Source organism: Kogia breviceps, chromosome 2 (assembly GCF_026419965.1).
Source record: "Kogia breviceps isolate mKogBre1 chromosome 2, mKogBre1 haplotype 1, whole genome shotgun sequence".
Classification (NCBI taxonomy): domain Eukaryota; kingdom Metazoa; phylum Chordata; class Mammalia; order Artiodactyla; family Physeteridae; genus Kogia; species Kogia breviceps.
In genome coordinates, this window is record NC_081311.1 from 129,655,230 (window position 1) to 129,680,036 (window position 24,807).

General features: G+C 36.9%; 1 protein-coding gene across 13 annotated transcripts in view; it reads right to left on the reverse strand.

Moving 5' to 3' along the window:
- WDSUB1 (WD repeat, sterile alpha motif and U-box domain containing 1) overlaps positions 1–24,807 on the reverse strand; it is a 76,410-nt gene that overhangs the window by 46,539 nt on the left and 5,064 nt on the right. For 5 of the 13 annotated variants that reach the window (XM_059051814.2, XM_067026107.1, XM_067026108.1 and 2 more), the window contains 3 exons: positions 20,629–20,721; positions 16,051–16,144; positions 1,275–1,308 (listed from right to left, as the gene is read on the reverse strand). In XM_059051814.2, the coding sequence (XP_058907797.1) occupies positions 1,275–1,308; positions 16,051–16,144; positions 20,629–20,721 (221 nt within the window). Of the gene's footprint in view, positions 1–1,274; positions 1,309–3,766; positions 3,818–16,050; positions 16,145–20,628; positions 20,722–24,807 lie in introns of all 13 variants that reach the window. The other 8 variants (XM_067026104.1, XM_067026106.1, XM_067026114.1 and 5 more) reach the window with 2 other exon arrangements.

A 24,807-nucleotide genomic window follows, 5' to 3' on the forward strand; every position in this document is an offset into this window, starting at 1 on the left:
GTACTGCTGTCTGCTAAAATTTTTAGTGTAATATACTCCTGGCTGATTTGTCTCAACTTACTAATAGTAACCATGAAATTATTTATATTTTTGCTATGGCATTTGACTGTACCCATTGCAGACCAGTGAGTAGAAATTAGTCATTTCAATACTGAGTACACTTACTGGCCATCCAACAACTAGATGTATTTAACTGAGACTCATATACATATTTTATGGAGAAAATTTAACATTATAGCTATTTCTGTGAATGTAAAATCTCATGAAAATTTCCTGAGAAATATTAAGGATCTATTTCACCTCGTTTGAGTACTCTTTCCCACTTCCTTCCAGAACTCAATAATTTGAACTGCTGTGTGGAGGACTAGCTTAGCTTCCTTGCTTGACCCACTACACTTTGCTAATTCACATCTCTATTTCTTTGCTGGCATAGCTACAACCTAAGCTCAACCACTGTAAGGTCCTACTCAACACCGATTTCTTTTGGAGAATATTTTCATCACTATATATTAAACGTTCATTTTTCTTCATACTTATGCAACCTGGTCTTTATTCACATGCATCTACCAAAAAGTCCCATTTTTCCAAATCCTTTATAACCTACTCTTCTTATACTAGTCTCTAAATCCAGGTGGGACTCTAAAGTGATAGAGCCACTTTCAGCTTTCAGCTATACCTTCCCAAAACCCTTGGGTAAACATTCCTTTGCTGTTATGGAAACCTGGTGTGAGAGTTTAAGAAAAATTGACTTAAAGTGATTTTTAAAATATTGATGTTCTTTAAATCTATATTTTCTTTGATCAGACTAAACATCTATCTATCTTTTCTTTCTTTTTTTTTTTTTTTTTGCTATACGCGGGCCTCTCACTGTTGTGGCCTCTCCCGTTGCGGAGCACAGGCTCTGGACGCGCAGGCCCAGCGGCCACGGCCCACGGGGCCAGCCGCTCCGCGGCATGTGGGATCCTTCCGGACCAGGGCACGAACCCATGTCCCCTGCATCGGCAGGCGGACTCTCAACCACTGCGCCACCAGGGAAGCCCAACATCTATCTATCTTAAAACCATTATTGAAATATTTAAGGGCTTGTCCCAGAACCAATACCTTACCTGCATAACTATTTTAGCATTTCTGAAAATGTATATATTATATTCTTGGGCATCCTAAACAGAAAAAATATGTACATTTTTCTCATCTTGCCTAGCTAAACTTGAAGTTCAGTAGCCTAATAAGCAAACATAATTCACACAGATCACACAAGATTTTGAAATACTTACAGTATCATACACTATGACAGACTTATCCACTGATCTTTAAAAGAAAAAAAAAAAGATTATGGGTGAAAGTTCTATAAAAACAAAGTACAGTATTTACGTAATTAGTATTTTTAATCATTTTAATAACTTTTTAAGAAAAGGCTGAAATATTGATATGCATACATTCAGAATGCAGTCTATTTTTGTTCATATGTATAAACTTTTATTTAAAAAAACTACATGCCATACACCAAATACCAAATTTATCAGAAAATTATAAACTTTATTAAACGCTAGCACATGCTACTTATACTATATAGCCATAAACAGAATAAGCATTTGTAATGTATAAATAAGACACAATCTCATATCAAGTTAGTAACTCGAAGGGAAAAACTACAAGGAAAAGCTAGTACATTCTACTTGATTTTTGTTCCAAATAGCATTGCTATTATTGATATGGCCATACCCTAATTAGTAATCAATATGTATATATATCTTGATTGTGACTCATTTTTGAAAATTATGATTCTAAACTTGATATGGACCCTACATTGTTTCTTTCAATGCTATAAAAATTAAAACAACCATCTGGGTTTATTCTAGTGGTTAAAAAAAAAAAATCATACAAAGAAAAATGCAATAACATAACAAACTACTTAATTGAGAACAGATAAATATGTTTCTGCATGATATTTTCCCCGATATAGCTGTTATGCCATGATATATGTTGCAAAGTAAGAAAACATCAACAATACAAGTGTTACTGCTCTCTGTACAACTTTAATAGTATTTGTATTTATTATTATTAAAAGGTAGCTGATTACAGTCTGACCACAGGAGTCACACCTATTACAAGGCTTAAAATTCCTTTAAGGACTTCCCTGGCAATAAGACCCAGCGCTTCCAATGCAGGGGGCTCAGGTTTGATCCCTGGTTGGGGAACTAGGATCCCACATGCCACCAAAAAGAAAAATTCCTTTGAATAAGACTTAAAATTTCTTATTTAGTAGTCTCTCCAGTGTTGGTGATGGATTTTGACTACAGAATCTTTGCCATAATTTCAAAATAGAAGTTATATGTTGTTCAATATAAAATAAAATACAAGCAGATTAGAAGCATATAAATGCATTCTGGCATCAAAAACCAGATTATAGCATTAAACATTAAATTCCAGCCAAAAAACATTGAGAAATTATATTAGCAGCTAATATGTATATGCTAGACATGACTTATAACACTCTTATTTAGTCCTAAATTCCTCAAAGTACAAAGTATTATTTCTGGAATATCTAAAATTCTTAGGGAAAACTTCACTACTTCTTAGCATCCTTAAAACAAACTAAAAGAAATTTCCACTTTCTGAGACTACCATTAGTGCAATTAAAACTAATTCATCCTAATGATGCATCACTTGAAAAGGTGAATCATCATTAGACAGTCTCATAGGCAACAGATCCAGCCATGATGGCAATGAAATAGGTTCACTTGCTGATGAGGTATAAAAATGAATTTGAGGGCCTCACTGGTGGCGCAGTGGTTGAGAGTCCACCTGCCGATGCAGGGGACACGGTTTTGTGCCCCGGTCTGGAAGGATCCCACATGCCGCGGAGCGGCTGGGCCCGTGAGCCATGGCCGCTGAGCCTGAGCGTCCGGAGCCTGTGCTCCGCAACGGGAGAGGCCACAACAGTGAGAGGCCCCGCGTACAGCAAAAATAAATAAATAAATAAATAAATAAATAAATAAGAATTTGAGAAGCAAAAGGCCAAACATGAAGAACTCTTTAAGAGTCTACCAGGGACTTCCCTGGTGGTGCAGTGGTTGAGAGTCCGCCTGCCAATGCAGGGGACACAGGTTCGTGCCCTGGTCTGGGAAGATCCCACATGCCGCGGAGTGGCTGCGCCCATGAGCCATGGCCGCTGAGCCTGTGCTTCTGGAGCCTGTGCTCTGCAACAGGAGAGGCCATAACAGAGTCTACTGAATCTAGGCAAGAAGACTAGTGATTATGGGCAGAGATCTGCAGACATTTAGAAATTAAAAGGATTTTAAACTCACCTCCTATAGTCCCTAATTTGACTAATGGGGATTTAAAGGAAGATGTAATGGGATTTGATAACTGATTAGATTTGGGGGGAAGGAAATTAGGATTAAGGAAAAATAATAGTTTTCAATATTCGAGATTTGGGTTTCAAAGACAGAAAATAATTATAACCACTGTAAAAAGACATATAATACCTTGAAACTACTAAAACAATATAAAACCTCAAAATATTCCCTAAATAGAATGTGAACCAACAGCAAATAAAAATTGATTGTTTGGTGCCCCTGGTTATATACATTTCTTGCCTGCTATATATAACTCTTCCCCCTGCTATATATAATTCTTTCAGTACCCACAATCTGCCCTGTCACCTTAACCTCACTTTCCCTTATAAAGGATGCATTAATTGTCAAGTCTTTTGATACTCCATTCCTACCATTTTGTGGCACTTTAAAACCTCAACTCTACTTACTCAAGAATACAAGAGAGGGCTTCCTTGGTGGTGCAGTGGTTAAGGATCTGCCTGCCAATGCAAGGGACATGGGTTTGAGCCCTGGCCTGGGAAGATTCCACATGCTGCAGAGCAACTAAGCCCGTGCGCCACAACTACTGAGCCTGTGCTCTAAAGCCTGTAAGCCACAACTACTGTGCCCACATGCCACAACTACAGAAGCCTGCGTGCCTAGAGCCTGTGTTCCGCAACAAGAGAAGCCATGACAATGAGAAGCCCGCATGCTGCAACGAAGAGTAGCCCCCACTCACCACAACTAGAGAAAGCCCACATGCAGCAAAGAAGACCCAACGCAGCCAAAAATAAATAAATAATAAATTTATTAAAAGAAAAGAATACAAGAGAAACGCCAATTTTATCTGGACAGCTGTTAGGCAAGAGCAACAACACATACAGTTATGTGCTTGATATGGAAGAGCATATAATCACAAGCTCAAGGGAGATGAGTGACATTGTAGTGACATCGTACAGCCACCCACATCACAAATCACCTAAAGCATTTTCATTCAAACCAGTTTTATACAATGACCAAGAAACTAATCAAATGAAATTACCCACAACTATTTCATTAGGTCAAGTATGTTCCTAAGGTTTAAAGATTTATTTTACACTCACACGTTTTTATTTTAAATATATATCTATGTTTCTTCTCATTCAGAAAGTATGTGCAGTCTCTTACAAAGATGTAGCAAAAAGAAGATAAAAATTATGTGAAGAAACTGGGGAGGAAGAGAACATAAAGATGAGGTGGGAGAGAGAGATGAAGGTTAAGATTAGTATTTAAAATATGTCACAACATAGAGTCCACTTTGTTAACAGAGGGCTGCAAGTTTGTTGCCGAGCTTCTTCAACAGCAATTTAAAAAAGGAAACATGATCTGTCATACAATTTAAGATAGAAACACAAACCCAATGCATGGGAAAGGGACATCAATTCTTTAGACTGAGACCTGCAGGAACTATTTCCCCCAAGGTCTTTACAGAGATGATGCTATGAAACATAGTTCCCAATAACTCTTCCTGAATGACGATGGTAAGTTTCAAACAGCTGTTTTAAATGCCCCACAGTATAGATCAATGGCTAAAACTTAACCCAGAAAAAGCAGAAATCAGAAAATGAGGGAGTAAAATAATATGTCATATAATTGCCTAATGTTCTGGATTACAAAAATACATAAAAATAATATTCTTGTAATATATATAATATTTAATGAACCTATACTGAGCAATTATTGTGCCTCAAACATAATAAATGCTTTGCCTGCATTTTCTTATTTAAACTTTGTAACGCTCTTATGAGGAAAATGTTCTGACTTTCCCCATTTTATAATTCAGAAAAATGAAGCCAAGAGAAGATATGGAACTAGAACTTGTTTGAGGTTGCACAGCCAGTGCATGGCAGGGCTGGGATTAAAACTTAGTAACCTGTGTTTCTGGATTTTACACTTCCTAGAATATCCCCCATGAATGTATTATAATTAAAATTGATTCATAATGGGCACACATCCTGACAGTTTTAGCCTAAAAACTTATAAAACAGATTGCATGACTATTCAAATTTCACTAGAGTTTTCACAAGACATCTAATTTTTCAAGCCGTGTCATATCTAATAACCCTCATGATAAGCAAACTGCAACATGGACTCTGTCCAAAGAAGTGACTTGTTCAATAGTTCTGTTAACCATGTTGTAGAGAGTACAGGGAAATAAATGATGATTTGAGTTTTGGGAAGGTGACCTTAAGCCTTCTTATGCTAGTCATTACTGAGAGAGAGGGTGGCTGTTGAGCCATTACTAATTCATGACAGTAAAACTCTGTTGTCCACATTTATAAAAGATACAACATAAACAAGCATCTTGTTGAGAACAGGGGGGACAATTACTTCCAGTTCTTTCTGGAATAAGATCCTCTGGCCTCTTTTCTCTCTCTTGCTTAGCAGGAAAGGAATGACAGATGACTGGGAAGTCTGGCGAAGATGCTGGGCCATGTGGTTCAGCCCCTTCTGGATTTTCTTTTTCTGATCTCCCCTTTCAGGGGAAGTCTGCAGTGGTCCATGCCACCCAAGAGCAGGTGAAGATCTACAGTCCTGCTATCTAGTAGTTATCTGCCCAGTATTTCTCTCTTACTGGTTTTCAACTCAAGAAGAAGAAAAAAGGGTGTTATTTTTGAACTCTTAAAACTCTAACAATGATAGCCATTCTTAAACTGGTTTCCAAAGAATCATAACTACTAGAACTGAGAGTTTATGGAAAAAGGCAACCTCTGTTTGAATTACAAAGATTGACTCTTCCTGTTTGAATAGGAGCTAATTCATAAAATGTTAATTTTATCTGGTTGGATCAAGAGAAGTAAGGGTGAAACAAAACACAAACTCAGCTAAGGGGCTAGAGGAAACTTATTAGAGGAGAGATGTGGAGAAAGATGGAGAGAAAAAGTTCCTACACATTTTGCTGTATGACATGTGGTGCCATCAAAGCCCTGACAGCTAATGAAGTGTGTGAAGCAGATATGAGAATCTATGTATCTTCTGCTAACCCAGATACTGAAGAGATTTTCATAAATGTAAAACAATGCCACGTTTCTCACTATTTTTGGTTTTATTTCTCCTAAAGAAAAATGTTATGTTAACATACGAGTTTATTATTATTGTTTAAACAAACTTAAAATATTTTACATCTTCTTAGTTTTATTTTCTGTAAATAGCAATATATGTAACCCTTATAAGCAAAAGCACTCAATAACTTTTAAGAGTATCAAAGAATCCTAAGACCAAAAAGCAATGAGGGAGGTAGAGTCAAGATGGCGTACTAGGAGGACATGGAATTCGCATCTCCTCCCAACTAGGGCACCTACCAAGCACCGGTAGGCCACACACACCTAAGGGGACAGGAGGAAGAGCCAGCTACCGGGTAGGATGTGGGGTGTGGAGGGAGTGAAGGGCGGGGAGAAGTGGATGCGGGACAGGACTGGCGCTGCTGAGGGGAGGCTGTGGGAGGGGAAGGGATCCCACACCTGAAGGGGGAACTTGGGGAACCACTGGGAGGGCAGAGAATCAAAAGGGAGTGTGGCCAGGTTTCCCCTGACTACTTGGACCCCCAGGAACCTGTTGAGATCTGGGGCCTGATCCTCTGCCCACCTATGCCCCTCCAGCTGCACAGGTCCTGAGGGAGTGAGAGGGAGGGAAGGTGGAGGAAAAGTAAAGGCCAGACCTCCAGGACCGACACCCGTGAGGGGCGGCTGGGGGAGGGGAGGAGTTCCTACACCCAGCGGGACCCACCCATGGTTAGGGGTCTAGTGGCGGGGGAGACGCGGGGGGAGACGGTACAGCAGGGCATAAAGGAACAGAAGGGAATGGGGCCAGTGCTTTCCCTGTCCACTCAGGCACCAGGAAGCCTGTTAGGCACCAGGAAGGCTGTTGGGCTCCCGGGCCTAATCCTCTGCCCTCAGAGCCTCCCTCCTGCTGTGCAGAGCCCAAGCCCCCCCCTACACCCCCACCCAGGGCCCCACCTCTACACTCGGAGACCCTCTCCAAGGAGCTGGGCCTACACCCCACCCACACACCTTAACTCAGGGCCCTACCTCCAAACTCCAGAACTCCACCCTCCAGAGGCCCTCCTTTCAATGTGCTGCCTCTACCTTCTGCAGCAGGTCCTAAGCAGAGGCCCCGCCCCACACTTGAATGTTGTGTCCCACACCCCCCCACACCCCCCCACCCACCCAGGGCCTAGGCCCCACCCCAGGCTCAAACGTCACATCCCCACCTGCCTAGGTCTCATCCCACCCTAAACCCCGCCCCTGCCTAAGTTCCACCCTTGCCAAAACTCCACCCCCATAGCCAAGGTTTTTTTTTTTTCTTTTTTCCTTTTTTAGATTGGAGTTCTGTTTCACCTTGTGGATTCACTGCTCTTGATTCTTCTACATTTTTATTTTTCTAATTCTACTTTATTCTTTATACTTTGTTATTGCTCTCTCCTTTTGGCTTGTTCGCCCCCACACACTTTTTTTTTCTTTTGTGGTTTTATTTTACCTTGTTGCATGTTTCAATTATAGTTTTATTTTTCCTAATATAGTTTTCATCTTTCTAATTTTATTTTGTTTATTATTCTTTGATATTTTACTGCTCCTTTCTTCTTTTTTTTTTTTCTTCCCCCCCCTTTATTTTTTTACCACACCACGAAGCTTGTGGGATCTTGGTTCCCAGGCCGGAGGTCGGGCCAAAGCTCCTTTGGTGGGAGTTCCAAGTCCAAACCTATGGACTAACAGAGAACCTGAGACCGCAGGGAGTATCAATCGGAGTGAGCCTCCCAGAGGTCCTCATCTCAGCACCAAGACTCAGCTCTACCCAACTGCCTGCAACTTCCAGTGCTGGACATGTCAAGCCAAACAACCAGTAAGACAGGAATATAGCACCACCCATCAAAAAAAAAAATGAAACTAGAAAAAAATATGTTACAGGCGAAGGAGCAAGGTAAAAACCTACAACACCAAATAAATGACGACGAAATAGGGAACCTACCTGAAAAAGAATTAAGAGTAATGATAGTAAAGATAATACAAAATCTCAGAAACAGAATGGAGAAAATACAAGAAACATTTAACAGGATCTAGAAGAACTAAAGAGCAAACAGTGATGAACAACACAATCACTGAAATTAAAAATACTCTAGAAGGAATCAATAACAGAATAACTGAGGCAGAAGAACGAATAAGTGAGCTGGAAGATAAAATGGTGGAAATAACTGCCAGGGAGCAAAATAAAGAAAAAGGAATGAAAAGAATTGAGCACAGTCTCAGAGACCTCTGGGACAGCATTAAATGCACCAACATTCAAATTATAGGGGTAGAAGAAGAAGACAAAAAGAAAGGGTCTGAGAAAATATTTGAAGAGATTATAGTTGAAAACTTTCCTAACATGGGAAACGAAATAGTCGATCAAGTCCAGGAAGCACAGAGAGTCCCATACAGGATAAACCCAAGGAGAAACACATATTAATTAAACACAATTAATTAATTAAACACATAATTAAACACAAGGAGACACATATTAATCAAACTATCAAAAATTAAATACAAAGAAAAAATATTAAAAGCAGCAAGGGAAAAGCAACAAATAACATACAAGGGACTCCCCATAAGGTTAACAGCTGATATTTCAGCAGACACTCTGCAAGCCAAAACGGAGTGGCAGGACATATTTAGTGATGAAATGGAAAAACCTTCAACCTTACTCTACCCAGCAAGGATCTCATTCAGATTTGATGGGGAAATTAAAACCTTTACAGACAAGCAAAAGCTATGAGAATTGAGTACTACAAACCAGCTTTACAACAAATACTAAAGGAACTTCTCTAGGCAGGAAACACAAGAGAAGGAAAAGACCTACAATAACAAACCCAAAACAATTAAGAAAACGGTAATAAGAACATACATACTGATAATTACCTTAAATGTAAATGGATTAAATGCTCTAACCAAAAGACATAGACTGGTTGAATGGATACAAAAACAAGACCTGTACATATGCTGTCTACAAGTGACCCACTTCAGACCTAGGGACACATACAGACTGAAAGTGAGGGGATGGAAAAGATATTCCATGAAAATGGAAATTAAAAGAAAGCTGGAGTAGCAATTCTCATATCAGACAAAACAGACTTTGAAATAAAGACTACTGCAAGAGACAAAGAAGGACACTACATGATGGTGAAGAGATCAATGCAAGAAGAAGATATAATAATTGTAAAAATTTATGCACCCAACAGAGGAGCACCTGAATACATAAGGCAAATGCTAACAGCCATAAAAGGGGAAATTGACAGTAGCACAATAGTAGGGGACTTTAACACCCCACTTTCACCAATGGACAGATCAACCAAAATGAAAATAAATAAGGAAACACAAGCTTTAAATGACACATTAAACAAGATGGGCATAATTGATATTTACAGGACATTCCATCCAAAAACAACAGAATACACTTTCTTCTCAAGTGCTCATGGAACATTCTCCAGGACAGATCATATCCTGGGTCACAAATCAAGCCTTGGTAAATTTAAGAAATTGAAATTGTATAAAGTATCTTTTCTGACAACACTATGAGACTAGATAGCAACTACAGGAGAAAAGCTGTAAAAATTACATACACATGGAGGCTAAACAATACACTACTAAATAACCAAGAGATCACTAAAGAAATCAAAGAGGAAATCAAAAAATACCTAGAAACAAATGACAATGAAAACACGACAACCCAAAACCTATGGGATGCAGCAAAGGCAGTTCTAACAGGGAAGTTTATAGCAATACAATCCTACCTCAAGAAACAAGAAAAATCTCATATAAACACTCTAACCTTACACCTAAAGCAATCAGAGAAAGAAGAACAAAAAAACCCCCCATATTTAGCAGAAGGAAAGAAATCATAAAGATCAGATCAGAAATAAATGAAAAAGAAATGAAGGAAACACTCACAAAGATCAATAAAAACTAAAAGCTGGTTCTTTGAGAAGATAAACAAAATTGATAAACCATTAGCTAGACTCATCAAGAAAAAAAGGGAGAAGACTCAAATCAACAGAATTAGAAATGAAAAAGGGGAAGTAACAACTGACACTGCAGAAATACAAAGGATCATGATAGATTACTACAAGCAACTATATGACAATAAAATGGACAAAGTGGAAGAAATGGACAAATTCTTAGGAAAGCACAACCTTCTGAGACTGAGGCAGAAAGAAACAGAAAATATAAACAGATCAGTCACAAGCACTGAAATTGAGACTGTGATTTAAAATCTTCCAACAGGGCTTCCCTGGTGGCGCAGTGGTTGACAGTCCGCCTGCCGATGCAGGGGACGTGGGTTCGTGCCCTTGTCTGGGAGGATCCCGCATGCCGCCGAGCGACTGGGCCCGTGAGCCATGGCCGCTGAGCCTGTGCGTCCAGAGCCTGTGCCACAGCAGTGAGAGGCCCGCGTACCGAAAAAAAAAAAAAAAATCTTCCAACAAACAAAAGCCCAGTAGTAGATGGCTTCACAGACGAATTCTATCAAACATTTAGAGAAGAGCTAACACCTATCCTTCTCAAACTCCTCCAAAATATAGCAGAGGGAGGAACACTCCCAAACTCCTTCTACCATGAGAATGAGAGGCCACCATCACCCTGATACCAAAACCAGACAAAGATACTACAAAAAAAGAAAATTACAGACCAGTACCACTGATGAATACAGATGCAAAAATCTTCAACAAAATACCAGCAAACAGAATCCAACAGCACATTAAAAGGATCATACACCATGATCAAGTGGGGTTTATCCCAGGAATGCAAGGATTCTTCAATATAAGCAAATCAATCAATGTGATACACCATATTAACAAATTGAAGAATAAAAACCATATGATCATCTCAATAGATGCAGGAAGAGCTTTTGACAAAATTCAACACCCATTTATGATAAAAACCCTGCAGAAAGTGGGCAGAGAGGGAACCTACCTCAATATAATAAAGGCCATATATGACAAACCCACAGCAAACATCATTCTCAATGGTGAAAAACAGAAAACATTTCCTCTAAGATTAGGAACAAGACAAGGATGTCCACTCTCACCACTATTATTCAACATAGTTTTGGAAGTCCTAGCCAGGGCTATCAGAGAAGAAAAAGAAATAAAGGGAATACAAATTGGAAAAGAAGAAGTAAAACTGTCACTATTTGAAGATGACATGGTACTATACATAGAAAATCCTAAAGATGCCACCAGAAAACTACTAGAGCTAATCAATGAATTTGGTAAACTTGCAGGATACAAAATTAATGCACAGAAATCTCTGGCATTCTTATACACTAATGATGAAAAATTTGAAAGAGAAATTAAGGAAACACTCCCATTTACCAATGCAACAAAAAGAATAAAATACCTAGGAATAAACCAACCGAGGGAGACAAAAGAAAAAGTTTTCTGTATGCAGAAAACTATGAGACAGTGATGAAAGAAATTAAAGATGATGCCAACAGATGGAGAGATATACCAGGTTTTTGGACTGGAAAAACCAATATTGTAAAAATGACTATACTACCCAAAGCAATCTACAGATGCAATGCAATCCCTATCAAATTATCAATGGCATTTTTTTTATGGAACTAGAACAAAAAAATCTTAAAATTTGTATGGAGACACAAAAGACCCCGAATAGCTAAAGCAGTCTTGAGGGAAAAAAACGGAGCTGGAGGAATCAGACTCCCTGACTTCAGACTATACTACAAAGTTACGGTAATGAAGACTGTGGTACTGGAACAAAAACAGAAATATAGATCAATGGAACAGGATAGAAAGCCCAGAGATAAACCCACGCACATATGGTCAACTAACCTATGACAAAGGAGGCAAGGATATATAATGGAGAAAAGACAGTCTCTTCAATAAGTGGTGCTGGGAAAACTGGACAGCTACCTGTAAAAGAATGAAATTAGAACACTCCCTAACACCAGACACAAAAATAAACTCAAAATGGATTAGAGACCTAAATGTAAGACTGAACACTATAAAACTCTTAGAGGAAAACATAGGAAGAACACTCTGACATAAATCACAGCAAGGTCTTTTTTGATCCACCTCCTAGAGTAATGGAAATAAAAACAAAAATAAACAAATGGGACCTAATGAAACTTAAAAGCTTCTGCAAAGCAAAGGAAACTACAAACAAGATGAAAATACAACCCTCAGAATGGGAGAAAATATTTGTAAATGAATCAATGGACAAAGGATTAATCTCCAAAATATATGAACAGCTCAGCTCAATATTAAAAAAACAACCCAATCCAAAAATGGGCAGAAGACCTAAACAGACATTTCTCCAAATAAAACATACAGATGGCCAAGAAGCACATGAAAAGCTGCTCAACATCACTAATTATTAGAGAAATGCAAATCAAAACTGCAATGAGGTACCACCTTATACTGGTCAGAATGGCTATCATCAAAAAGTCTACAAACAAGAAATGCTAAAGAGGGTGTGGAGAAAAGGGAACCCTCTTGCACTGTTAGTGGGAATGTAAATTGATACAGCCACTGTGGAGAACAGTAGGGAGGTTCCTTAAAAAACTAAAAATAGAACTACCATATGACCCAGCAATCCCACTACTGGGCATATATGCTGAGAAAACCATAATTCAAAAGGACACATGTACCCCAGTGTTCACTGCAGCACTATTTACAACAGCCAGGACACAGAAACAACCTAAATGTCCAAAGACAGATGAATGGATAAAGAAGATGTGGTACATGTATACAATGGACTATTACTCAGCCATAAAAAGGAATGAAATTGAGTTATTTGTAGAGATGTGGATGGATCTATAGACTGTCATACAGACTGAAGTAAGCCAGAAAGAGAAAAACAAATATTGTATATTAATGCATTTATGTGGAATCTAGAGAAATGGTACAGATGAACCTATTTGTAGGGCAGCAATAGAGACGTAGGTATAGAGAACAGACATATGGACACAGAGGGGGAACAGGAGGGTTGGATGAACTGGGAGATTAGGTTTGACATAAATACACTACCATGTGTTAAACAGATAGCTAGTGGGAACCTGCTGTAGAGCACAGGGAGCTCAGCGTGGTGCTTTGTGACGACCTAGGTGGATGGGATAAGGTGTGGGGGGGGAGGGAGGTCCAAAAGGGAAGGGGTATATGTATACATATAGCTGATTCAGTTCACTGTATAGCAGAAACTAACAGAACATTGTAAAGCAATTATGCTCCAATTAAAAAAACAAAAAGAATCACTAATTATTAGAGAAATGCAAATCAAAACAACGAGATTATCACCTCACACCATTTAGAATGGACATCATCAGAAAATCTACGAACACCAAATGCTAAAGAGGGTGTGGAGAAAAGGGAACCCTCTTGCACTGTTGGTGGGAATGTAAATTGATACAGCCACTATGGAGAACAGGATGGAGGTTGCTTAAAAAACTAAAAATAGAACTACTATATGACCCAGCAATCCCACTACTGGGCATACACTAAGAGAAAACCATAATTCAAAAAGACACATGCACCCCAATGTTCACTGCAGCACTATTTACAATAGCCAGGTCATGGAAGCAACTTAAATGCCCATCGACTGATGAATTAAAGAAAATGTGGTACATATATACAATGGAATATTACTCAGCCATAAAAAGGAATGAAATTGGGTTATTTGTGGAGACATGGATGGCTCTAGAGACTGTCATAGAGAGTGAAGTAAGTCAGAAGAAGAAAAACAAATATAGCATATTAACGCATATATTGGGAACCTAGAAAAATGGTACAGATGAACTGGTTTGCAGGGCAGAAATAGAGACACAAGAAACGTATGAACACCAAGGGGGGGAAGTGGCGGGGGGCAGGTGGTGGTGGGATGAACTGGGAGATTGGGACTGACATGTATATACTAATATGTATAAAATAGATAAGAATGTGCTGTATAAAAAAATAAATAAAATAAAATTCAAAAATTCAAAAAAAAAATACCAAAGAGAGAATAAGACATAAAGTTTATAGTGAGAAGATATTATGTGCATTTAATTGGAATCCCCGAATTAGAGAAAGAAAAGGACAGAGGCAATATTGGAAGAGATAATAAATAAGAATTTCCCCCAAAACTGATGAAATAGCATTCTACATCTTTAAGAAGTTCAGTAAATTCCAAACAAACTATAAATAAAAAGAAACCCAAAACTAGATACGCCAAAGTAAATGTGCAGATAACTCAAAATAAAATGTGTGAGAAGGCAGTGAAAAAAATATGAATTATATCCTAAAAAGCAACAGTCAGAATAAAACAGACTTCTCTATAGCAATACACAAAAATAATATGTCCTAAGTTGTATTTATTCCAACAAAAGAAGATTAGTTAACATGTGTAAAGCAGATTTATAAAAATCAATATAATTTATGACAGGATAAAAAAGAAAAAGCACATGCTCATTTCAAAATATGCATGAAAAATCATTTGATAAACTGTAACAACTATTCATGAAAAAAAATTCTTACAAACTATATAGAAGGAAAAGAAGAGTTAATAAAGCTTATCTCCCAAAATCTACAGTGATCACACTTAATAATGAAAGCATTCCCTTTGCAGTTAGGTCAGACAACGTTGGCTATTTTCACTATTTCCATTATCCAGGTAGTGTTAGCCAGTTGAGTAAGGCACAGGAGATGTCAAAGGTATAAGGATTAGAAAGGAAGAGACAAAAGCCATAATTAACATAGGATATTATTTTATACATAAAAAATCCAAAATTAGAATCTTAACAGATAAATCTACTCTTTCCATATATATTTCCATATATTAGCCACATCTTTTATAATAGCAACAAAAAAATTAAGTGCCTAGAATAAATCTAATAATAAAAGATGAGGAGGACCTCCACAAGGATGACAATAAACTATCTTCTATTGAGAGACATTATATTGAGAGAAATCAAAAGACAAATAAATGGAAATATACACCATATTCATGGGTTGGAGACTCAACATCATAGAGATGTCAATTCTCCCCAAATTTATCAGACTCAATACAATCCCAGTCAAAATCTATACAGGTTTGTGTGGGTAGAGGGAGGAACTAGAGACAATCTGACAGGCTAACTCTAAAATTTACGTGGAAGTGGCAAAAGCCAGGAACAGCCAAATTATAAAGGCTCAGAAAGATATCAGAGCAAGGATAAACAGAAAAACAGAACAGAATAACAGGCTGAGAAAAGACCCACACATATATGATCAGTGATTTCTGACAAGGTGGCATATGAAAATGGTGAAGAAAAGATTATCTTTTCACCTTACAGTACTGAGACAACTGGATATCCATATGGAAAGAAATGAAACTGGATTCCTATCACATATTATATACAGCAGATTTGTTCAACCACTTGGAAAACAAACATAATGTTGAGTAAAGGAAGCCAGATACAAAATAATTCATAATGTATGATTTGTTTTAAATCAATTTAAAAGGAAAAAGCAATGTTGCATATGACCTGAGGTACTGTCACCAGAAAGGGGCACTTGGAAGGGGAGGACTTCTGGAAGTAAACCAGCAATGTTCTATTTCCTGACCTGAGCAGTGGTTACAAGTTTGCATCACAATGATTTATCAACCTATTCTCTTATGTTTTATGTACTTTTCTGTAAGTCTACTCTATTTCATACCAAAATGGCTTAAGGAAGTTAAACTAAATAACTTACCCTGAAACTAACATCTGCCCATCGTGAGAAAAAGCACAAGTCAGAACAGGAGCACAGTGCCCACTCAGTGTACTTTTATATTTTAATTCAAAACCTGCAAACAACAAGGTGAGAAAAATTAGCAAGCTGACTGTGCTTAGAATTTATTTTTAAGTAAAAACTATTTCACTTATTTGTTCAATAAAATCTGCCTAAAAGACACAAAAATGAAAAAAAAATTGTCATGCAACTCAAGTGATTAAGTGGTTTCAAAAGTTCAGTAATGGGTAAAGAAAATGGTAGGGTCAGCAAAGGCTAGATGCAGGGGGGTTATAATCATCAAATTATTTTTAAATTAAAAAATTTTAAACTCTACAAAATATATAAAATTTTAAACTAACTGAAATTTCAAACTATACTTCAATCTTGGTATCTTAAAAAATACACACACACCAACTGCCCAAACGCCTAAAAAGAATCAAATACCTGTAGTTTTAAATATCTGATATTAAGAAAATATTTTCTGATTCCATAAATTAAAAATAATAGTAATTTAACATCTTATAATTACAATATATCCTATGAAACTCCTACAAGTATGGTAACACTAAAATCCTATTTATGCTTTCTATAATTACTGAAAAGGAATATCATAACTCTTTTAAAGGTAAGCTGAGGGAATTCAATGTATTTTAGTGACAACATATAAAAACAATCACTAAGAAGTTGGCCTGGCAAGACAATGAAATAAGTGAAATCTATAATTTTCTCACACCTAATAAGAACTTTTTTGAAGTGTTAATGGCTCTTAAGATAGAAAGCATTTAACTAAACAAAAAAGGTCATTAGAGCAGGTAAAAGTTTCAACAAATAGAAAATATATATTTATTTCACTTTATTATTAAGTATTTTATTTCTATTCAAAATAGAAAAAAATCTGTTTTTATATGAGAGCAGATATAGGCATTCAAGGCACTGATCAATACTTAGGCATATACAGATCAATAAGTAGGCACAATCAATCAAACAAAGCAAAAATGTTAACAAGTTGCAAACTAAATGAAGATTTAATAAACCTGCAACAGGATCCTAAGAATTTGTTACATTCTCAAGTATAAAATCCATTTGTCTATCTATTCCTAAATGCTTTATTAAAAGGCTTTAACTGCACATGTTTATATACTGTTATATATGTTTTTTAAAGAGCCAGTGTAAAAACACATTTTCCAAACAACGTATGAAAAGCTTTGCCTTCGAATTATTAGATATGTTGTATTTACAACATCTACGTACATGACTATATTCATGGTTTCTTATAAGAATTTCACCTTGATAACAGAAGAGGTAGGATAGACCAGAGAAGTAACAGAACTCCTATCCTTACCAGCATGTCACCGAATACATTAAAAAATTACTGAATGTAACCTAATAGGCAATGAAGTAACGAAATTTCCACAAAAAGAAATGTATTTATTACTTCCTAATAGCAGACCCTTCTCTATACACTAGCATAATGACAAAGATTCTCTCCTTGACTGAACACTACTCAGGCTCTTCTGAGCTGCCTCCTGGACTAGGCCTTGACCTTGGCCTACAAAAACTTCAACATAATTTCTAAGAGTTCAAGGTTGCATCCCTAGGATGACCCTACCCCCCTTATAAAGTGCCTGCCTGGGAAAACTCAGGGCTGCCAAAAGAATTTCCGTTTGTTCCAGCCAACACCTGGAGATAGAGCTCCTGTCTCCCTGGCTCTGTGAGAGGGGAGGAGCCTAACTTCCATAAGTGCCAGTTACAAACCCACATGGGTTTCATATGGACCAATTCCTCGCTTCTTCCTTTTTGTAATTTTTTCACTTTCTGGATGCTACAGAGCCCCATTTACCCCTGCTTTATTCCCTCATTCTCCCTTTAAAATACAGTCACCTCTGTATAAACTGAAGTTGAGCTCAGTTCATGCTGGACACTTGCAATAGTATATTACTGATTAAAATTTATTGCAATAGTATATTAAAATCCTTCCTTATCGCTTTAACTAGTGTTCAGCTTTGTTTATCTCTGGCAATAATTTTATAAACAATGAAATATAGTTCATGATTTAGCTAAAGCTTATTAGGTAACAAATAATAAAATAAGAATATTTTGGGGCATCTGAAGCAAGATGGCCAGCTGACTATATAATTTCAGAGTTCCCATTAAAATGATAATGAAGGAATTAATAAAGATATAAATTCACATCAATGAAGAGAAGGGGAAGGGGGGCATCAGGAAATGAGAAACAAACCAATTTTGGAAAGGCAGATGCAAATTAACTGACGAGATTGCATAGAGAAGTAACAGCTTGGGGTGTAAAATGATGGGGGGCGCTACAGCAAAGAAGTAAGCTAATCTTCCCTAGAAAACCCCAAAAGACTTAGGACTATTAACAGAAAACCCCAAAAGACAACCATTAACAGCCAAGGAAAAAGAAAGTCAGATACAGACCTGAAAACAGAAAAATTAACTTTAAGTCTGTTTATAATACAATATTTACCTCCCATCCCTCCCTGACCCCACCCATAGTATGCTGCATGAAAGCTAGATGCTTCTCCCCAGGAAGAAGGAAAACAATGACTGCCTGGGGAGCTCAATGGCAGCTGCAGGGCAACACAGACACCCACATTCTCTAATTCTCCAACCCTTCCCCAATAAGGGCCAATAGTCCACCTTCTTATCCTAAAGGGAATCCAGCAAATACAAACAACCACCATGTGCACAGAGCTTTTAAACTTCTTACTGTTTAATTCTTGAAAGTAAGTGGAATACTAAGTATCATCAGGCATTTGAAGAAGGTAATCATATGAAAGAGAAAGATCAGGGTAAACAACGAAGGGCCCAAGAGCAAACAAAGTTCATCAGGAAACAAAAGGGAACTTAAAACCCAAACAAAAAGCCTCTAATTGGTACCCTAAGAGTTTAGAGAGGATCTTGCATTAAGTGGAGGATACTAGGAAAAACAAAAAAGATAAGCAATTGGAAACTGAAAATATTATTGATGGGATTAAAAAATTCAAAAAAGGTTAAAAGATAGAGCTAAGGAATTTTCTCCTAAGATAGAAAAAATGATAAAGAGATAAATGTGGGGGAAAAATAGACATAGGGAATCAAGTCAGGAGGTCCAACACTCAACTAAAGGGAGTTATAAAAAGAGAAGTAGAGAAGAAAGAATTAGAATGAATACTGTATACCAAAAATGAAAGACGTAAGTTTCCTGACTGACGAGTCACCTGAAAGAATAGTACAAACACATGCTCAAAAAACAATAACTACAATGAACAAATTTAAAATGTGGTGGTACATTTCTCCCAAGAAGATATACAGATTGCCAACAAACACATAAAAGGATGTTCAACATCATTAATCATTAGAGAAATGAAAATCAAAACTACAATGAGGTATTACCTCATACCGGTCAGAATGGCCATCATCAAAAAATCTACAAACAATAAATGCTGGAGAGGGTGTGGAGAAAAGGGAACCCTCCTGCACTGTTGGTGGGAATGTAAATCGATACAGCCACTATGGAGAACAGTAGGGAGGTTCCTTAAAAAACTAAAAATAGAACGAACTACCATACGACCCAGCAATCCCACTACTGGGCATATACCCTGAGAAAACCATAATTCAAAAAGAGTCATGTACCACAATGTTCACTGCAGCACTATTTACAATAGCCAGGACATGGAAGCAACCTAAGTGTCCATCGACAGATGAATGGATAAAGAAGATGTGGCACATGTATACAATGGAATATTACTCACCCATAAAGAAACAAAATTGAGTTATTTGTAGTGAGGTGGATGGACCTAGAGTCTGTCATACAGAGTGAAGTTAAGTCAGAAAGGGAAAAACAAATACCATATGCTAACACATATATATGGAATCTAAAAAAAAAAAAAATGGTTCTGAAGAACCTAGGGGCAGGACAGGAATAAAGACACAGACATAGAGAATTGGACTTGAGGACACGGGGAGGGGGGAGGGTAAGCTGAGATGAAGCGAGAGAGTGGCACTGACATATATACACTACCAAATGTAAAACAGATAGCTAGTGGGAAGCAGCCGCATAGCACAGGGAGATCAGCTCCGTGTTTTGTGACCACATAGAGGGGTGGGATAGGGAAGGTGGGAGGGAGATGCAAGAGGGAGGGGTTTGGGGTTATATGTATACATACAGCTGATTCACTGTTATATAGCAGCAACTAACACAACAATGTAAAGCAATTATACCTCAATAAAGATGTTAAAAAATAAATTTTAAAAAATGTGGTGGTGTAAACAGTATTTAGAGAAACTTTGAAAACCATCAAAAGAATTGAAAACAGAAAAAGGATGAATGTGTGAGCAGGAATGTGTGTAGTGGTAGTGGTAAGGTCATGATCAGTAGTGTGCATAGAATTTCTAAATCATGTATATATATTACTTTGACTAAAAGTTCTTAAAATATATTTTTATAATCACTTTTAGATATTCAGAGTTCTTTAGTTAAAAAGATTAATTAAAATATAAATTTTACCTGAATCACAAAAAATCATTTTAGAGAACTACTAGTTGAATACATACCTAAGGTATGGGTAAAGGAAATAACCCAAATTTTGATCTGGCAATCCTGACCACATGATGCCAGTCGAAAGAATTGAAGACCTTGTTCTCCACCTAAAAATATAAATTTGTTAAAAATAAATATCCAAGAATTGATAAAACATTTAAACCAAAAAATTTTTAATTTCTTAACTCAGATCTGTTAATTCTATTCATTTAAACCACATTCACAAGTATCAATTATATTAATTTATACCATATAACGAAATGTCAGTTAAAGAATTTCTTTTAAGCAAGGTACTTCAAAGGATTATGACTTTAGCCCCTGAAGTTGCGACAAAATACCTTTTTATTTCCCTTCCACTAAGGATATAATTCAACGTTGCAAGGGCCAATATTGAGCCATGAAGCCTAGGGCACCCTCCAACCCAATTTTAGAGTCTATGAGGTTAGCATTGATGGAAAAAATTAGGAAGAAAAGTCAGTTATGAGATGAGTGTTAAATGCTTAATTGCTCCCAACAACTCTTTCAGGATATGTTCACTTGTTAAAAGCTGTCTTTTTTTTTTTTTTTTTTTTTTTTTTTTTTTTTTTTGCGGTACGCGGGCCTCTCACTGCCGTGGCCTCTCCCGTTGCGGAGCACAGGCTCCGGACGCGCAGGCTCAGCGGCCATGGCTCACGGGCCCAGCCACTCCACGGCACGTGGGATCCTCCCGGACCGGGGCACGAACCCGTGTCCCCTGCATCGGCAGGCGGACTCTCAACCACTGCGCCACCAGGGAAGCCCCCAAAAGCTTAGTCTTAATTCACATGGAATGAGACTGTTTTCCCATTTTGATTTAATCAAGACAAAGAATAGAATTACATAAATCCAAAACAACATCAATTCAGTCCAATAGATTTGGTGGAAAATATTACACAAATCAGGGAAAGTAATCAGTTAAATTTGGTGTTACCAAAAAACCCGCTAGTTGTTATGCTTACTTAGATAATTTCAGTGTATCATTATCCACCCACTAGATAAGTTCCTAAATATTGTGGGTAATGTAAATATTGGTATCACCAACTCAATTTTATATGAATTCCACCTAATATCACAGGTCAAAGGAAATTTCAGCACTCATATGCAGTAAGACACAATTAAGAAACCTAATACCCATCTTAAGATTGCACTCCTGTTTTGCAAATATTTAGTATATGGTATTTAATTTATACACCTGGGTATGTAAAATAAATGCTTCCTATGGACTCCCTCTGTCTTGTTGAAAGCACATATACTTTATTAACATAAAAAATTAAAATTTCTTTTTCACTGAAAGTTTTTCTAACTGCATGGGACTTCCACATTTCAACAGCATTTTTGTTTTTGTAGCACAGGTTCAGCCAAACAGTATCCTTTCTCAGAGATCTTGATGGATGTAAGCAGTTCCTAATAATCATTAAATCTTTTTAAGGCAAAACAGTTTACCCAAAAATAGCTGAGAGTAAAATATTTAAGTACTAGACTCAGTTAAGAAAACTTTTTTTCCTATTGTTTCTAGACTAAATAAGATCCTTAAGTTAATTCAGAAGTTTGTTTCAGTAGTAAGAATTCATCTAGGACAAGGTAAAATTATAAAGCTTAAAATATGCCTATCCTGGGCTTCCTTGGTGGCGCAGTGGTTGAGAGTCTGCCTGCCGATGCAGGGGACGCGGGTTCGTGCCCCGGTCCGGGAGGATCCCACATGCTGCGGAGCGGCTGGGCCCGTGAGCCATGGCCGCTGGGCCTGCGCGTCTGGAGCCCGTGCTCCGCGACGGGAGAGGCCACAACAGTGAGAGGCCCGCGTACCGCAAAAAAAAAAAAAAAAAAAAAAAAAAAAAAAAAAATATGCCTATCCTTGAGATCCAAATATAATATTTAAAAATAGACTTTTCTTCAGGAAAAATATTTAAATTGTAATAATAATCTAATCCAAACTGTCTTTTCACTTAAAAACTGGAGAGAACTGAACATTTATCCTCCAGCACAAACAGTATTATTTTTCCTTATTTGAGCAAAATGTCACAAAGACAGAAGATTCAATGTCATTAAGTATTTAGATATTAAATACCAAATTAAACAATAACAAGTTAAAAATTACACACTTTGTCTTTTAAGAAAATACACAGTTACCACAAATTCCTATAATAATCATTTATTGGTTTATACACTTTAAAGCATATATTGATCTGTTTCAGGGAATTTACACATAAGGTTAATATCTATTTTAACAGAAATTGAACTAAAGAAAGTAGAGAAGGGACATATTAGAAGTATATTGAGAAATATACTCTACAGGCAGGGTAGGGATGTATTAATCTTATTTTAGAATCTCATCAGATTTTCTGCCCAGTTTAGTGAACCTTTCCAGGACCCATGAGCTGCAATCTCTCTAAAGATAGAACAAGGATGTCCTTAGTTTTACTCTAATATCACTATAAAAAATGGTATTTTAATTGAAAATCTTTTTTTCAGGTAACTTAGAATCAAAAAGGAAACCTAAATCTCCCTATGTTTATATAACTCATTAAAGATTGACTGAGTGCCTGTAAGATTTTGGAGGTCTCACAGAATGGAAGAAATGGTTCTTGTCTGTTACAAGCTGGTCTTCTTAGAATAAAACAGCATAAAACAATATATTAAAAGAATAAATTATCATAAATAAATTAGGTAGGGAGTTTAATATAAGAATGGGTTCATGAAAAGAAAATCTGTTAATCTGCTATGTGATACTAAAAGGCTAAGAAAACAAAAACAAGAAATTTCAGCAAATCAATAAAAGGAATCTTATTCATCAGTCGGCATTTCAAGGTCTATTATATTCCAAGCACTGTAAATAAAACAGATCCAGGCGCTGCCCTATGGAGCTTACAACCTAACAGGAAAAAGACCATTAAACACAATCCATATAAATAACTATATAATTAAAACCTGTGATACTTCACTAAGTCCTATTTTAAAAGAAAAATAAAGCGTGCAACTAAAAGACTGTATCAAAATACTTTAGGCTGTGTGCAGGAGGTAAAAGCAGGGGAAACTCACATGAAGTGATTTTTTTTTTTTTTTTTTTTAACCTGAAATCTAAAGGATGACTAATAGTGAACCAGGTGAAGGGTCCATATGTAAAACCCTTGGGAAAATCTTAGAGACATTCAAGGAATGAAAGAAGGCCAGTGTGGCAAGAGAATGCATGAAGCTAAGTGTGATTTGGGATGAGGCAGGGAAACAGAATATGAAGGTACTTACAGGCTTTGTGTTTGGGATTTGGTATTTTATCATACCTTAATCATATTTTAATATGCCATTGATGGTTTTGAAATAGGGAACGCCAAAGCCATCCTGCTACTGGACCTGAGCTGTCCAATAAGGTAGTAACTAGCCACACATGGTGACTGAACAGTTAAAGTGTGACTACTACAAATTGAGATGTGACATAATATGCATACTAGATTTCGAAGACTTCATACCAAAATATAGTAAAATATCTTACTAATACTTTTATTGACTATCAATTATTGAAATAATATTTTAGATATATAGGGTAAAATAAAATGTTAAAATTAATTTCACCTACTACTAGAAATTTTTAAATTTACATATGTAATTCACATTATATTGCTATGGGACAGCACTGGTCTGGCAATAAGACTGGAGCAGCCAAAAGCAGAACTTCATCCTAACATAGAAGATTAAAATAAAAGAAGACAACTTCCCAATTCACTGTATTTATTTAAAACCAAGAGTCTATATTCAAGAGTTTTTGTTTCTTCTTTTTCTGAAAACTAACTGTATTGTCAAATGCTTTATAAATTTGTTTTGAAAGATTAAATTAGTAAATGGAAAATGAAACTTGTTTCCAATTTTTACATTTCACATTTCTCTTTGAATATCAATATACAATATTTCAAAAATCACAGTAAAACCAACAGGGTTAAGGCCTCTACATTACCATCCTCAAGGAATCCAGATCTACTGCACCAAGTTGAGTCAGCCCCTACATATTTTCCCAAAGATCCTGATTTTCCCCCCAAAATATCTGTGATTTCATTTTGATCAATAAAGATAAAGGAGAAGGATGATTCCTTGAAAGGAATGAATTAAAAGGGCTTGTTGTTTTACTAATGATGAAGTGAAAATAAGTAAAAGAACGAAAAGTCACATACAAATTGCAAATGGGAATT